Source organism: Rhamphochromis longiceps, linkage group LG16 (assembly GCF_057381845.1).
Source record: "Rhamphochromis longiceps isolate RC_006_pf linkage group LG16, R_longiceps_female_GT1.1, whole genome shotgun sequence".
NCBI lineage: Eukaryota > Metazoa > Chordata > Actinopteri > Cichliformes > Cichlidae > Rhamphochromis > Rhamphochromis longiceps.
Window position 1 is genome coordinate 32,646,016 of NC_140572.1, and position 18,056 is coordinate 32,664,071.

Below are 18,056 nucleotides of genomic sequence, written 5' to 3' on the forward strand. Positions count from 1 at the left end.
TCCCACCTGCTTCCCTAGGTAGGTAACCACAGCTTTGCCAAACTCACATTTGGCCAAATTGACTGTCAAACAGGCACCCTTCAATCGGACAAGAACCTCCCGTAGCGTCTCCATGTGCTCTAGCCAGGTCAGCGAGTAAACCACAATATCATCTAAGTAGACCTCGCATCCCTGAACACCCAGTAGCACCATGTTCATCAGCCTTTGAAACGTGGCGGGAGCATTTCTCAACCCAAACGGCATCACCGTGTATTGCAGGAAATGGTCTGGTGTCACGAAAGCTGAAATCTCCGCCGCCCGTTGCGACAGGGGCACCTGCCAATAACCTTTCAAAAGATCTAGCTTGGTGACAAATCTGGCTGAGCCCACCCTATCAACACAGTCATCCATACGGGGGAGCGGAAAGGAGTCTGGCTTGGTGATGGCATTTACTTTACGGTAATCATTACAAAAACGTGGGGTTTGATCAGATTTAGGCACCAAGAGGGTAGTAGAGCTCCATGGACTGAAGCTGGGCACCGCAAAACCATTCTCCAACAGGTATTCCACCTCCTTTCTCATGATTGCCCGCTTTCCGGGATTGACCCGATAGGCATGCTGCTTAATGGGCCGGTGTTCGCCAACATCTATATCATGCTCAAGCATAGTGGTCTGAGTCGGCTTGTCACTAAAGAGCACAATATGACCACAGATCAGATTGTAAATATCCTGCCTGTGGGGCTCACCCAAATAAAGCAAATGAGCCTCAAGGTCCTCCAAGATCTTTGAATTCTCCAAGCGGGCCCCTGAGCTGGGTCCCTGGGGTTCACGCAACCCATCCACCTCCGGTTGGTAGGAGGGTGAACCCACCGTCACCACAGGGGAAACAGAGTTAGTCTGGCTCTGGTTCCGGTCCACATATTTCTTGAGCATATTAACATGACAAACCCGGGACTTCTTCCGCCTATCCGGGGTTTTAATCAGGTAATCCGTGTCACTAACTTGGCGCTCGATCTCATACGGACCACTAAAACGAGCTTGGAAACATGAACCCACAATGGGTAAGAGAACTAAAACACGCTCACCAGGCAAAAAGGTGCGCTTGAGGGTCTTCCTATCATACCTCTCTTTCATCTTCTCCTGAGCACCGGAAAGCGACCTGCGCGCCAACTCACATGCAGCGTGCAGCCTCTCCCTAAACGAACTTACATAGTCAAGCACGTTGTGCACGGGCCGCGGCTGGTCGGGCTGCGCGAGCCACCCCTCTTGGAGCAGACGTAGGGGTCCACGCACCGTATGCCCAAAAACCAACGCCGCCGGGCTAAAACCCAGGGACTCTTGTGTGGTCTCTCGAATGGCAAATAGCAATAACGGCAGGCCCACATCCCATTCGGACTCAGTTTCAAAACAGTACTTCCGTAACATGGCCTTCAAGGTCTGATGGAATCGCTCCAAAGCCCCCTGTGTTTCTGGGTGATAAGCACTAGACACCTGGTGCTTAACCGACAACTCAGTCATCACCTGAGCAAAAACCCCCGACAGAAAATTAGAGCCCTGATCGGTCTGAATGTACTTCGGTAACCCAAATATAGAAAAGAACTGTACTAAGGCTTTCACCACGGCCTTAGCCCTAAGCGATCGCAGGGGAATAGCTTCTGGAAACCGTGTGGCCGCACACATTATGGTGAGTACGTACTGGTAACCCGCCTTAGTTTTCGGTAAAGGCCCTACACAGTCCACAATAACATGCTCGAAGGGCTCCCCTATTGCAGGAATTGGATGTAACGGGGCGGGTGGAATGACCTGATTGGGCTTACCCGACACCTGGCACACATGACAGGACCGACAATAGCACGCCACATCAGACTTAAGCCCCGGCCAAAAAAAGTAACGAAGCACTCGGTCATAAGTTTTTTTAATCCCCAAGTGGCCTGACAGATGATGCTCATGGGCCAGACTCAAAACCTGGGGTCGGTACTCCGTCGGCACCACCACCTGAGTGACCACCTCACCCCCCAACCCACCCACCGGAGCCCAATTGCGTAACAGAACCCCGCGATCAACCTCATAAGAAGCAGCACCAGGCACCGCCCCTGGCTGCAAGGCAGCAGCTCGACAGGCAGACAACGTATCATCAGCCTGTTGGGCCGCAATGAGCTGCTCCCTGTTTACCGCCAGGCGCAAATCCTCCGACACCACACTAAAAACCTTCGCCGTCCCACCATCCACCCCCGGAACAGAACTATCATGCGGCTCAGAGCCGTCCGGAAACATTCCGGATATGTCCACCTCCCCACCCAAGCGACGAGCTTGAGCACGAGTAACCACACATGCCGGAAAAACCGTGGAGTCACCCAGCTCCGACGGAAAGTGGCATAACCGATCCGAGGTAGGACACTCAATAACTTCCGGAGTAGCCGGAAACACTTTTCCCCCGGCCAAGTCATTCCCCAAAATAAGATCAATACCTTCAATCGGCAGCTGATCTCGAACCCCCACCCGCACAGCGCCCGATACAAAAGACGAGGTCAAAGTAACCGTATGGAGAGGCATGCGTAGAATACTCATCTGTATACCCCACACCAGTAAGTCAGAACCACAATACGACTGCTGAGAGAAAGGCACGACTCCACGCCGCGCCACCGAATGCTTCGCCCCGGTATCCCTCAAGATGGTGATCGGAACCCGGTCCCCCGCATCACCAGACAACGATAAAAACCCCGACGAAATAAACGGTCGAAACACCTCATCTATCCCCCGCGGAACGACGCCAATCGGCATTAAGCTAGGGCGGGTTACCGCGGAGCAACACTGCACGGCCCCCCCCGAAATGTTGGCCCGCGCCCCCTCCCTCGCCCTCAGCACGGGACAAGAAGCAACGAGATGACCGAGCTCATGACAAACAAAACATCGGCGGTCCCCAGCGGCCACCGTAGGGCTACGCCGCGAGAGCGGGGGAGAACGCCCCCCCCCCACCTCCGGCAAAACTCTAGAACCCCGACGTAACGGAGGGGAAAAACCCCTCTTATGCGTCAAAGCAAACTCATCTGCCAGAACCGCCGCTTTCGTGAGGGAAACGACCTTCTGCTCGTTCAAATAAACAACCACCCGCTCTGGCAAACACCCTTTGAAATCCTCCAATAACACTAACTCCCTCAGCTGTGCAAACTCCTTAACCTCACTAGCCTGGCACCACCGATCAAAGAGCAAACCCTTCTCGCGCGCAAACTCCACATAAGTCTGATCCCCCCCCCTCACACACTGCCGAAACTTCTGACGGTACGCTTCAGGCACCAACTCAAAAGCACGCAATACAGCAGCCTTAACCACACCATAATCCAAGCTCTCAGATGCCGACAGGCTAGCCCACACCTCCTGAGCCCTACCCACCAGCCGACACTGCAACAGTAAAACCCAGACCTCCTCCGGCCACTGTAACGCGGTAGCCACACGCTCAAAAGCAGAAAAAAACGATTCCACCTCCGATTCACAAAAGGGCGGCACCAATTTAATGTGCCTCCCAATATCAAAATCCTGACGGAGAGCCGGGGCGGGACCAGGCGCCGGCGGCGCAGGGAGCACAGAGGGCGCAGACGTGGGCGGCGTAGAGACAGGGGCACGCGGCGTAGAGTCAGGGGCACGCGGCGGAGGTCCACGCTCCAACTCCAACGCCCTCACCCTCAGATGCATCGCTTCTACCTCCAACCGGTGACTACTCAACTCCACCTCCTTAATGCGGAGCAACAACTGGAGCTCCTCCGCCGACGACCCCACCACCGGAGCCGGAGGAGCCACAGAGGGGGTGGCCACAGGAGGAACAGACACCGGAGCCAACGGCTCCACAACCGCCCCGCCCGTTCCACCAACAAGTGGCACGCCCGACAATAAACCCCGCTCGCTCAAAGCCACCGCGACAAGCTGCCGCAAATCGTCCTTCTTTACCCCCGCCGGCGCTCGCACATCAAAACGGCCCGCAATAAGCAACAAATCCTCCCTCCGACACCGACCCAACTGCTGCAAGGAAGGCGCCTCGGCAAACTTGTCCACATCGAACTCCATCCGCGGCCACCCACACCAACAACCCCCAAACACACAAAAAACAACCCCACACACCCACACGAGCCCCACGACACACAAACGAACCCGAAATCCCTCAAACGGACGAGCCCCCATTTATGTTACACACCGGCCCGAAGCCGGGGTGCAACACAACAAAAAATAAACCCGATACATAATAACGACAAACAAAAAAAAACACACCACGGCAGAATGACGAGTTTGGTTAATTTATTCACTGAACAGGTAGCGAGCTTCAGGGTGGGCGATGCCAAAACAACAAACAAAACACACTAGAAAGAAAAACAGAGCTAACTTACCTCCCACGATTCCAAAACAAAATACAATTCTCTAACCTGTCTCCCTACCCGAAACAGGAAAAAAGAGGGGAATAAAAGAAAACGGCTTCCCACCCCTACAGCTACCAAGCCCAGGTACAACCCTTTTTCAACATTAATATTGCAGCCCCGTGCAGTCACACGCCACGACGGTCCCCAGCCACACAGCTCACGGGGAACCAGGAAAAGTCTCCTCACCGGCCCAGTCCAACCCCTTTTGTAGCTGGCCTCTTTCCTTCCTCCACCAATGGGCGGCCTCCACCTGGAAACAAGCATCGCTGAATACAAATACAAACAATAACAACCCCGTACCACAAATAATGACCCTGGGTCATAACAATCAGTAATTTTGAAAGTGACAATATTGGTGCCAGACGGGTTGGTCTGAGTATTTCAGAAACTGCTGATTGTATAGAAAATTATCAGAAAAAGAGAAAATATCCAGTGAGCATCAGTTCTCTGGATCATAAAGCCTTGTTGATGTCAGAGGTGAAAAAAAAAAGCCCCAGGAAGGCAACAGTAACTCAAATAACTACTTTTTACAACTGAAGTATGCAGAAAAGCATTTTGAACCTTGAAGTAGATGGACTACAATAGCAGAAGACCACACCACATGCCACTCCCATCAGCAAAGAACAAGAAACTGAGGCTACATTTCACATGGGTTCAGTGCACCCATATTGTGATGACTGCTTCCAGCAGGATAACACAACACGTCTCAAAGCTCAGATGATCTGAAACTGGTTTCTTGAACATGACAATGCATTCCTTGTACTCAAGTGGCCTCAATAGTCACCCGATCTCAAACCAATACAGCATGCGTGGAATGTGGGATGTGTTGGATTGGAAGATTCCCATCATGGATGTGCAGCTGACAAATATGCAGCAACTGTGTGATGCCATCATGTCAATATGGACCAGAATTGTTGAGGAATGTCTCCAGCACCTTGTTGAATCTGTGCCACAAAAAATTAAGGCAGGCAAACTACTTCTAACCAGGTGTACCGTGAGATTCAAATATTACTAACCCTTATCTGTTTAAAGTAGGGAAAATCCTAAAATAGAATGAGTCCCATTTAGTAAAAGGTATGATTTCTGGAGAGGGGTCAGCAACCCACATGTCCTGATTTACATCGGTACAGTTCAAGACATTTACTCATTAAAGCCACACCTAAATGCAGAAATAGAGGGAACTAAACATCTTTTCAAGCATTTAAAACTGTAAAAAAAAAAACTGTAACAGAGTCTCTCTTTTACCTAAAACAATCCCATCTTTTCTGGAAATAAAAGCAAATAGTAAAGAGTTTCTGTAAATATCCTCACATGCAGCGTCAGATTCCTATCCTTGCCTGACAGTCGATTTTGTAAGTGGCTGGGTGGGCATTAGGCCAAGGAAATGTAGTTGGTATAAGACCTAAATACAAGCTGACAAGTATTTCCTCTTGAATCTGGTCGTACGTCAGAGCCAGCAGAGCTCACACGACAGTCACACTCGGGAAAATAGTGGTTGGAGACTACGATGCAAACAAAGTGATTGCGAACATGTGCAATCAACTTGCAGTTTCCTTGTCTGGGAAGTTGTAGCTTTGTGGAAGGTACATTTTGATACACATGAGTTATATAACTGCACCTATTGAAGGAGGTACAAAAAAATGAAGAAGCATGAATGTTGCTCTCAATGTGTGTACACTGCTGAGAAAAGACTGGGAGAGATGCTTTCACTGTGTACTGATCTATGTATACAAATGTGACTAAAAGCCTGAAACACTGGAAACCACTCTGCTCATTGTCAAAGAGTAGGGGTTGAGGGTGCCGCGTGCCCAAAGTCTGGTTGATAAGTTGGTCGTCACAACTACTTGCAATCAGTCTCCGACAGCAAAAAACAATTTACTGCACTCAGTCACCCACCACCAATTTTTCCAGGTTGTAGGCTCTTCCATTGACCACACAGTCAACAAATCCAGATTTCTTTCTTCTATTTTTGGCATGAAAATGGACACACACACTCTTTTTCTCGTTATCCACATGTATGTGTTGTCTCCCAAGGAAAAAAAAAAAACAACAACAACAAAAAAAAAAAAAAAAAAAAGAAAAGAAAAAGTTAACAGCTGTGCTGCAGAAAAAGCAATTTGCACAGGGTTATTAGGACAGTGCCTCCATCCACAGCTGGGAACTCAAGGCCTCTGGCGGTTTCATAATGAGACGTCTATTGATTTTGGGTTTTCTATTAGAAATGCTGGATGAATTCCATTTCATTTAGCTGCTGTTCAGATGGCTTGAATGGAAAAATGGCCAAATCAGAGAGTCACTGTTCATTACATGTGGAGAAAATAGTGGGACTCCTGTTTTTGAGGCCAGAAGCTGCTGTGTGTAGAATGCCTTTCAGAAATTGAACTTTTTGAATTTATTTTTCTGTGCTCATCCAAGTTTAATATTGGCTACATTATTGTAGTTATTCAGCTCTCTCTATGAATTTGCCACAAAATAAGACTATTTCAGAAACAATCCCCTAGAATCAGATCTTATTTGTCTGACATACACTTTCCATCTCATCTCATTACATCACAGCCTCAAAAGACAATTCCGTACAGGTCATTTGCATTCAGATTATTGACAACAATTTTTGCACTCTTTCATCTTTTAAACACATTGCCCTCATCTTTACAGATTACTACATCCTTGAGAACAACTCTTTGCTGAAGGCAGCCTTGAAGTACAAAAGGATCCAGCTGACAGACTTCAGAACTGTTCCAATGGAACATTTTGGTGAGGAAGTGAGGGGGTAGGGCTAAATAAGTATATACTTCTGCCTACTCCTTTTCAAACAACTGCATGGAAAGATTTTATGAAATGTTGGTGAATGTATATGTTTGAAATAAAAATGAACTGAACTGAAGTGTAGGTTTCTGTGGTGTTAGTGTAACTCACTGGTGAACTGCAATACATCGACTTTTCTCTCATTTCTTGTTACAGATTTACCTTTGAAGATCTCGTACCCACCAGACTTCTCTGATTCCCGCCACTATGGACTTCTGTTGGTCGTGTATGTATCACATGTGCTTTCTACTATATCTCACAGTCCTTGGTCAAGTAAGAGAGAACAGAAAATGTATGAATATTTAATGCATTCGTTTCCAGTTGTAATCACACTCCTGACCGTAATTTGCATGTAAAGTAACCGGGGTCATGTTAAGTCAATCACAGCGTACCTTTGTGGCAACCTGTGATTCAGTCTTTTTCATATCCATTTGAATAATGAACCAATAAAAGCAAAAATAATCACTGACAGGATGAAGTGTTCTATGCCAGAGTGATTGTAAAGAGAACCTATTTTCCTTATTTTCTGTCATATAAAATGTATATAATAAAACTGAAAGGTTGCACTAAGGTCCAGATGAAGGAAAATAAACATTATTGTTAACTGTTAAACAGCTAAAAATAAGTCAATGTACCATACCTTTGCACTGGGTCACATGTTGCATTATGAAAAAAGCTATTTCAGTCTTTAGAAAGAATCAGCTTAGAAGTCTTAGAAGTACTTGTCTTAACTCAAAGTAGATTAGACCAACTTCTGAGGTAACTTTTGAAAGTAAAACAAATGAGCAAAAATGCTAAACTTGAACAAATTCCTTAATAGTATTTTGATAAATACCGTAAGCCTGTTATTAGGTACTTTCAGTCCAAAGAGTTCTAATGACTCCCTGAAGGTTGCTGCCCACCGAGGAGCAGTGGAACAAGATGAAGGATGTTTGTGGTGCAAGCTGTGCGTTTGTTGTTTGTCACAGGCTTCAGGATGACAACCTAATTGGAAAAGCAGGGTTTCTTCCAGAAAACTGACCAGCCCTAGGATGGTTAGGGTGATTGCAATTAATCTGCACTTGATTAATGTGGCGCTATCTTACCACCAACCACTATAACACTATGATGTCATTGCACACACACACAGTGTTTTTTTTACTTGTTTTCTCATTTCTTCCCTACATTGCTTAGCTACATGTTGACAGCCAAGGTAACAAGCAGAGAGTGAAAATTTTGAAATTTGTCTTTCATAATTTTTTCTTTCATTTTTAGACCTCTTTTACTGTGGAAGTTGTATCAGCTCAAAAAGGAATTTCTTCCAGTTACAGAGGTTATATGACCAATGCGGCTTCATGCTGCCTGAAAGTGCCTGATTATGTTTGTTCTCTGTTCAGTGACGGCGCCCCTGGAGGTCAGGCTGTGAGTGACCGTTTCTCCCTCAGCTGGGACTCGGTCCTCGTCAGCTCTGACAACATCATCGTGGCCCGTCTGGACGGCCGGGGCGGCGGCTTCCAGGGTCAAAGGATACTGCACGAAGTTCACCAGAGACTGGGAACTGTTGATGTTCAGGACCAGATTGCAGCAGTGGAGTATGTTATCACATCCATTTTATTTTACTTTTTACTTTTTATTCTTGTACTTTGAGATAAAAAATTCTAAATATGTGCAAATCCCCTGAACAAGAGCTTTGTAACTCAGTTTGGAATTTAAAGCAGAATGCCATCCTCTTTTTATTTGATCTGAATATTTCTGCACTACTGTGTCTAATTAAAGTCTTGAAAATGGTTATCAAGTCAAGAATAAAGGAAGAAATCCTTTAAAGAATAAAAGTTCCAGATAAATTCCTTTTGACATAATATAGACTAGACTTAAATTGGAAACCATAGTGTAAACAGTTTCAGATGAAATCATAAGAGGTTCTGGATGTTTCATTATTTGGTTTAGGAGCTGCCAGTTCAGACAGCACATGGATTTAACAGCAGACAATACATACCTTTGTTAAATACTGTAAGATACTGATTTCCTTTGCTGTTATTTCCAAAAAATACCTAAATAACAACAAATTCAGAATGTTTATCTTAATGGATGATCAAAAAATCTATGCAAAAACTGTCACAACTCCCCTGACTAAAAAAATATATATAGATATATATTCAGTTTGTAACCCTTCAGACATATTTAATGATGGATAAAGAATACTTTACTATGCATATTTATAACGCCAAAGTAATTATAAGTAACTTAAAAAGCAAGTGTCAAAATCATATGTTGATCGTTACTCTAATATTTGTATAATACAATTATTACAATTAATTTAAGCCAGTGGTTCTCAAAGTTTTTCATGGTCCATTTCATTAGTTAAAAAACCCCAAAGGTTGTTTTCATTCATGAACAGTGAAACAGTTTCAAATACAATTTTGATAAAATGGTGAGCATAACAGGATCAACTAACTTTTTTTGATTTTTCCCAATAAAAATCATATTTACTCAGTAAACTCCATGTTTTTTCCACTGCTTGTTTGTGCTACACCGGAAATTGCTCCCACCAAGTGGAGCAAGATTGTCACTCTTCCAGGAGAGAACCCCACGATACGTCCAAAACAAAAGCTTATTCCCCTCTATGAACAGACACTTTGGAACCTTTTGTCCAAGTGATGACTATCAAACTTTCTCAGTGTCATCTTACAGGAATTGATCAATGTTAAAATGAATAAATAAAACAGGTTATAGTTTTTTTTTTATTATTTAATCGTCAAATTCACATGTTGTACACAAACAAAGCACTTTGCTGGTGGGCAAGGCAGTAGTAAGGCAGTAGTTGTTGTTGCTACTGTTTGTACAGTAAGTTGCAATAAGTGATCAGTGGACTATAAATTCTCTGCTCGTTCATGCTAATTAAAAAAATAAAATCCTGTCAGCCTCTTTGTCCCACAGAACTCTTTGAAGTTTATAGACACTCTGCTTAATTTGCATTTTATAGTCAAAACAGGGAGAGTCAGGCACAGCAAGAATATGGTGCACACTGAGGATGGACTCTAGTCTCTTAGGAGTCGGGGCAGGGTCACCATTAGCATTTTTGCATTTAGCCAGACTCAACATGTAACGTTATGATGCTTTTTGATTTGGGTCTTGCGATGTGATCTTTCCTGTGAGTTTGTTGATCGAGAATTATAAAGAAGGTCAAAAGGAGCTGCAATGTCTTTGGGTCTAGAGAAAGCATATGAGAGGGTTGCAAGAGAGGAAGTGTTGTATGAGGAACACAGGAGTGGAAGAGGTGGTGAAAGACATGTATGAGGACAATGAGACAATGGTGAGGTGTGTAAAAGTTACAGGGTGGGATTGTATCAGATATTAGCTCTGAGCTGCTTCTTGTTTGCGCAGTGATGTTGTACAGGTCGACTATGATCCTTGCAGATGACATAGTGGAGTGAGTGGAGTGAGGGTCAGGGGTGATTTGTGATTTTTGGATTTTTGATTCTGTTTTAATATCAGTTTCATATCAGACTTTACACATATACAGTTGATTTTTTTTTTAACCTTCTTTAGGCAGGAGGAGGACTCTCGGGATTTAAAATCATTTACTTTACTCTTGTGCTCAAATTGATGGTGCAGTCATATCGTCTCATGCATGTTTATGAAGGCAGGAGATGTATCCAAGAATAAAATCATTAGAACTCACTGAAGTTTCTGCGATTTTTCAAGTGTTTTTTTTTTTTTATATTTATTGATATCCAGTTCTTGGTTCCTCCCATGCAACCACATTTAAGAAGTTCTGTAGGTCATATAGCATGTGTGTGTTTTTCCAGTTACATGATGAAGTTTCCATACATTGACCGGACAAGGATAGCAGTGTTTGGAAAGGTGAGCCTCCTTTTTTTCCTCCATTTTTCTACTTTTAATTTGCGACCATCTAAATTCTATTCTTACTTCCATTGCTGAAATTATTAAGTGCCAAGAAGCTACTTAGTAAAATTTCTACTGAGTGACTCCAGAGATTGATTCCAAGTTCATTTTTACACTCGATGGATTTGAGCAATTAGAGATGAATAAATGTTTGTGTTTGCTCACTTAGGGATATGGAGCCTACATAACATTAATGATGCTGAAGTCTACTGACAGCCTGTTTAAATGTGCGTGTGCAATGTCACCAGTGACCGACTGGAAACTCTATGGTGAGTAAAACATCTCTCAAAAGAGGTTAATTCACATTAAAGATACATTTTACAAGCTGCAAAGCAAATGTAAGTAAAGATCAGTAAAACTGCTGTGGTGGACTTTCCTGTGGATTTCATACATTGTGGAATTTCAGACCATTGTGTTGGTCCACAACAATAAATATATAATATATATAGGCAGCATTATGTACCACACCAGTTTTATTTGGCTTGAATATTCTAGTTACTAATGTGCACAGAATATACTTTATTTCTCTATACTGTAACACAGTACTATTGAACATGTTCTGGTTCTGCATTTTTGTTTTTTTAAGTGATATTCTTTTTATCTTTATACTTTTTAGTGTCCCCAGTGTTTCATTGTTGTTGTTTTCCCATGTTTTCCCTCTGGGTTAGCTCCCTCGTCTTCCTTGTTTCTGCTTCTTGTTTCGCTTTGGGAATTGTTCTTCCTTGCATGTCAAATAAGTCCTAGCTTCATGGGTACATTTGAATAGTCTGCTTTGGTTAGGAAGGTTTCATTCTGGCACTCATAACAACTGTTTGAATTCTTCAGATACTAAGCAAGAGGAGAGGAGATAATATCATCCTACAATTTATAGCGATGCAATATCCAACCATTCCTTAAAAGATCAGCATAGTTGGAAAAGTGGTGGAGCATATTGTCCGTTTCATACCCTAACCTACTGATATGTATTTTGAATTTTTAATCATTGAACCCCAAGGTTAGAACATTAAAATGCTGTCATGAAGTGCTTGCTGTCCAGGTGTTGTCTTTCATGAAGAACAGATTTATCCCTAGTGTGGTTGGACTCTCTCCACAATGAGTTTCTCTTTCTCTTAGTCTTTATCACTTTATCACTCCTCTTTGGTCTCATTAAGTGTTTCTCATGAAGGCCAAGGAAAAATGGCAAGGAAAGTAGAGATGCAGTAATATTTTGTCTCTGTCTTCCCTCTAATTCCCTGATTGTTTTCACCTGTGTCTTGTCTCCTGCTTTTTCTTATTTCCGTGCTTTGTGATTGTACTCCCCTTGTTGTCATTTGCACTGTGTGAGCTCCCAACTTTAACAGCTCCTATGAGTTTACCAGAATAGAGCATTTTTAGACAATCATGAAACGGTTGGTCCTGATTTATCATCACCATATTGCATCATCATCTTTATTCATTAAAACCTCAGTATATTTTCCCAAACATGAATTATGCATCTCATGTGTAACAATTTAGACTCATGTCTACACCCAAAAGCAAAACTTAATTCTCCATATTGAGCAGTGCTCAATATGTCAATGACAGCCAAAAATTAATCTGTATTTCTAACTGTCAGAAGCAAATGAAAAAGACATAGCTCATGTCTGCAACATCTGATGATTAACGGGCAATTCAACCAATTAAAGTACACAGTAAAGTGACAAAGTAAACCTAGATCATTTATTAATAAACTGAATAAATGTAAACTTTATTCTTCTCCTTTAGCCTCTCACTAAAAATGACCTGTTTATTTCTGAAATCTGAGTGTGAGATGAATCTGACCACTGTAAACATTGTCCTCTGCAACACTGAGATGACACAGATGACTTTTTCACCACCACAAGCTGCTTTCCTTTTTACTAAAAGTATTTAATTTGGACCCTGAATACCAGGATCTCCACTTTGTGCAGGTACTTAGCTGCAGCTGAAGCACTGTGTGCTAGTGGCACTGTTAAGATTGTCTCACTTCTCATTTGCACAGCGTCAGCGTTCTCTGAACGATACCTCGGCATGCCATTACGGGATGACAGCAGATATCAGGTGCGTGTTTACTGCTTCCACGAGCATGTTTCCTGTTGATCTTTGAAAACGTTAACATCAATGACACACCTACAGTTAAGCTCCTGCAGTTACTGAAAGCAGCTGCTATCAAAGTCAGAGGCAGCGATGCTTTGCTTTACTTTTTCTTTTTTTCTTTTTTAATGCTCTGTAGGATTTTGTCACTCATCTGTCTTTGGTTACTCTGAACTCCGGTGTGTCAGATCACATGCCGAAGTTTGGGGGGGGGGGGGGGGTTTCAGCCGCAGCGAGACTGTCGCTCTCAGGCCTCTTGATGTTCAGCTATCAGATGTACTTTCCTCCCAGTGTGATAGGAAGGAGGCAGTGAAGAAGAACAAAACACTTTTTTGCACAAGCACAAACAACAAATCTGACCCTGACAAGTATTTCATGGCTTCTGCTGTACCACACCTTACATTTTCCTCATAATTTATGCAATCTGTGATATTTCAAGAACAGAAAATAATATCTGTGGGAGATGCCTTATCACTTAAAGATCTCGAATTAATTTGAATGACTCTGTCGGTGTGTGTCTGTATGTAGAATGTAATTTAGTACAGTGCCATTCATTTGATCACATTCTGCATCTTTTTTTATTTTCATTTCTCAATGCCAGTTAGCATATCTATCAATTAATTATCTCCCCACTCTTTCTCGCAGTTTTCCAGTGTGCTGCAGAATGTTCAAGCTCTTAGGGAACAGACACTGATGCTGGTGCATGGCACAGCAGATGGTAAGAAGCAAAATAAATCGTAGATAAAAATGAAAATACGCTATCTGTGGTGCATCACTGCTGAGCACAAAGAGGCATGCAATCCTGGAAGGTAATGAGGCAAATGCTTTTTAATCAAAAGATAAATGGAAAAGTGGGTTATCTAAATTGATGCTGGGATTTCCAGAGGAAAACATTCCCTGATTAACCATGCATGTCGGATTTGTTGAGGCATTTCCATTCTCCCAGAATCTGATTGTCTGTTTTTTTCCCCAGTTAGGATTCAGGCTGAATCTTGCTGACATTTTTCTCTTTTTACTCCCAGCCAATATCCACTTCCAGCACACTGCTGAGCTCGTCAAGAACCTTGTGAAAGTTGGAGCAAACTACTCAATGCAGGTGTGTAACCCAGAGATGTCATCACTAGGTTTTTAGAGTGCATTTGGTAGAAAACAATGACCTATGGCAATGATAAATGGCTCAACTGTTATACAGTGTCAAAATAAAATAAATACATTTTTTAAATAAAAGACTTTCCATATTAGGTTGGTTTTTTTTTACAGAATATTTTCAGTATTCTTTGGCCATACCTTGATTTTAACCATTTAATATTCACGGAAGCGTCCTTATTAAATTTTTTTTTTAATTAATTAAGACAATTACGAGTAAATTTTCATTTCTTTTTTACTTTGATCCTATCTGCTCTAAATATATATTTTGCATAGCCTCCCTCACACTGACATTTCTTTGGGTATCACATATAAGCTATAAAAATGCAAGTTGATGCAAATAAATAAAGTAGAAAATCTACACTTTGATCGCATCTTGATTACTTCATTTAAAATCCCCTGTGGTAGTGTACCAAAGCACAACTGCAAAAATGGTGTCTTTGTTCAATGAATTATGAACTATGAATTTTAACGAAATGTCCTGTTTAGGTTGTGTTAAAAAAGAAAGCATAACAGGAGCATGTTGATCTCATAGCTCTGGCATGATTAGTGTTAGGCAGAGCATCTTATAGTTGTCGCTTGACTAGAATAACGTGTGGTGGAGCTCATATAGCAAAGTTGTGCATCCTAAATATAGCACCTGCTCATTATGTAAGGTTTTCTTTAAAATAAGCAGTAAAGATAACTTACAGAGATACAGTCCAAGCTGTTGTCTTTTCTAAATGCACGTCCAGCTTGTTCTGATTCCCAGGAAACTGTGACAAACGTGTGTTGTTCTTTGAAAGTCACTGACATGTCTCAGTTATGCAAAAGCTTCCCTTTGGTGGTGGGTTAGTAAGATTGGGTTGTAAGTTTCAAGTGCAGATTCCAAACAGGAGATGAACCTTGTGGCTAAGAAACCACATTAGGAGGCTTATTAAGCCTCCTAATGTGGCCTTGGTAGGTCTCTAAAATGTGACCGTTATCTCTCAGCTGCCTATATTGCAGTTGGTGCTGCATTAGAGGTACAGCATTAAAAGCAACCTTGTTTTCACTGATGAGGCACTAACAAATTGGCATTTTATGATGCTTCTTGACAAGAACGCATGTGTGTGAAAGAAACAAAATATGACAAGGGTTCAGACTGAGAGAATTGAAGTTACATGGTGTATGTTTTAACCACTGCATTACTAGAAATCTCCTAAGTTGCAAGATTACGTCAAGGATTTTTTCAACGTGCTCTGATCCCATTCTTTTAGATGCTAATGGTGTTGCAGAAACACCAGTGGCTGTGGTGCACTGACGGCAAGATGTCCGTGCCGCCAGTGCACCACAGCAATACTGAATGCTGAGAGACAATAGTTGTCTTACAAGAGTCCATACGGAGGTTGGTAAAGTGGAAGGTAGATGACCATAATTTAATTCAGACCTTTGTGTTTTGTGTTGTTTTTTTACTTTTTCTCTCAGTTGCTGCATAGTTTTAGGCTTTGATTGGGAGGGGTTAAAGTATTCCACTTTATGAAATTAACTCTACTCTGCTATTAATTTTGGCACTTTGTTTAAATGTGATGCAAAATAGGAGGTAATCCCACCTCACTCTGCCCAGAAGCCAGGCTATACAGCAGAAGACGCAGCTGTGGGATTCTAATGGAATAGACAATGATTATATATCACTGCACAAGTCAATGAAATGAAATGTTTGAGTAACAGTACACTTTGAGCAAGAGCAAGTTGTGTTTCTGGCCACCCAGTGAATCGAAGTGCAGATTATGTCGAATGTTATTTTTCTCTTTTAGCACTGTTTTCATTTTTCCTCCACAAAACAGCTGCCCTTTTAGCTGCTAAATACCCCTATATATTAACTAGAAAGTCAATAACTTTGTCTTACTTCTGTTTGGTGCAAAGGAACTAGTCTGTACTGTGTTTTCAAAGCTTTTTAGTTTAGTCCCACTAATAGAAGCAAAGAACATGAGAGGAATGAGAGTGAACAAAAACAATAAGCTAAAAGACACAAAAAAGACTCCACAAACCTGAGATGGTTGTGTGCAATCAAAGTACCCTGAAAGCTGTTTTCCATGTCTTTTACCCACCAGATCTACCCAGATGAGGGACACTTCCTGTCTCAGCAGAGTCGTCAGCACCTCTACACCACACTGACCAGTTTCTACAGGGAGTGTCTGAAGGAGGAGTTGCTACCACTACCCGATGAAGAGGAGGAAGAAGAGGAGTAGGAATGTGTCTTTGGGAGTCAGACCTTTGGCAGAGCTTGAAGAATTTTGCTGAAATCCGTCAAGGCCTTTCGTGTTTGGACCAAGTGTTTAGCCAGAAAAGGACACTGGGGTAGAGCTGCTGATGCTCCCAAAGTGTGTATGTGTGTGTGCGTGCGTATGTGTGTGTGTATGAGCACTCCTGTGTGTGTGTCTGTGTATGTGTAAATGTGATGAAAAAGATAGCTAAAGGACACAACAAGTGACACTCGCATTGCCGGGACTTGAGGCGCGAACTGTCGTCTAGCATAGAGTCATTTCAGTTTTGGGACGCTCAGTTTCTCGGCAAAGCACACTGAAGATCTGCTGCAGGTTCTCCGAGCTGCAGTCATTCACACTTAACCAAGTGCATGGTTCTTTTTCCCCCCTTCGCCTTTCAGCTTCACTCATTCTTGCCATGTCAGTCTCCTTTGTGGTACTGCGACACTTTGGAAGACAAGAACACCGATATACACCTTTGATCTCACTTCTCTTTTGGTTGTTGTATCGTTGCACAAGGAAATGCTCCAGTCATCTGCAAAAATGTTTAGTCACGCAAGTTCACTACAACCTGAGCAGATCCTGAATAAGTGCAATTTCCTGCTGAAACCCTCTGCCATCGCCCACCCTGAATGGAAACAGTGTTTAGAGGTCACACTTTATTGTACAGCAGTCTTGTGTAGACATGTACAATGCCTTATGAGGTTCAACATACTGTAATATTACTTGCTGGCAGTGGTAGTCATCCATTAGCAGTGTCATGTTAACCTATGTCAACTCAGGTCCTCGAGACACGGTGTTGCAGTCAGTTTAGAAACTCTTAAGTTTGGGATGAAGATAACAGGTTTATAGGCCATATAGTAATTTCAGTTTCAGGCCACACTGAAAAAGCTCTCCATCTTAATATGTGATTTGAACCCTTAAATCAAATTGCACAAGTTTAAAAAGGTGTGAGATCATTTTCCAATGCATCTCCACCAGAGTAAAGAACCATTTCATGTATTTTTGGACACTAAAAGACATTCAAAAAAAGAACTAAGATGGGGAATTTTACAGTGTCAGTAAGGTGTTTGCATGTCTACAGGGAATGTGTCAAGTGTTGCCACATTTTGTACAGTACAATACAGCAGAGTGTGTACATAAATATATTTTTAAGATGTCAGATCTCATAGAAAGTTTAGTCTATGGGGATGGATTGATTTGACCTGGACGTCTTGTACTTTCATTTCTTTTCTGTTTTCTTTCAAGCTGTTGATTTTCTTCTTAGGATGGATTTTGTAATGCTTGTTCTCGTTCTTTTTGCTGTTTTAAAAGGGAAGGGTTGAGGGTTGAGGTTTTGGGGTTATTGTGATTGTCCTCTAGTGATGATTATAAATAAATAATAATAATAATAAAAAATGTAAAAAAAAAAAAAAATGTAAAAAAAAAAACTAAACAAAAAAAAAACCTTTGAGTTATTCTGGTGGATTGAACACAAATAACAGAGAACCAAATCGGCTGCATTTGTTTGCAGGACTGA

General features: G+C 42.4%; 1 protein-coding gene across 3 annotated transcripts in view; it reads left to right on the top strand.

Moving 5' to 3' along the window:
• The window catches only part of dpp10 (dipeptidyl-peptidase 10 (non-functional)), a 269,654-nt gene extending 251,598 nt beyond the window's left edge, over positions 1-18,056 (top strand). For all 3 annotated transcript variants that reach the window (XM_085383846.1, XM_085383847.1, XM_085383848.1), the window contains 9 exons: positions 7,041-7,139; positions 7,347-7,416; positions 8,567-8,761; positions 10,979-11,033; positions 11,245-11,344; positions 13,075-13,133; positions 13,812-13,884; positions 14,189-14,262; positions 16,385-18,056. In XM_085383846.1, coding sequence (XP_085239972.1) covers positions 7,041-7,139; positions 7,347-7,416; positions 8,567-8,761; positions 10,979-11,033; positions 11,245-11,344; positions 13,075-13,133; positions 13,812-13,884; positions 14,189-14,262; positions 16,385-16,522 — 863 coding nt within the window. In that variant the 3' untranslated portion in view covers positions 16,523-18,056. The remainder of the gene's footprint in view (positions 1-7,040; positions 7,140-7,346; positions 7,417-8,566; positions 8,762-10,978; positions 11,034-11,244; positions 11,345-13,074; positions 13,134-13,811; positions 13,885-14,188; positions 14,263-16,384) is intronic.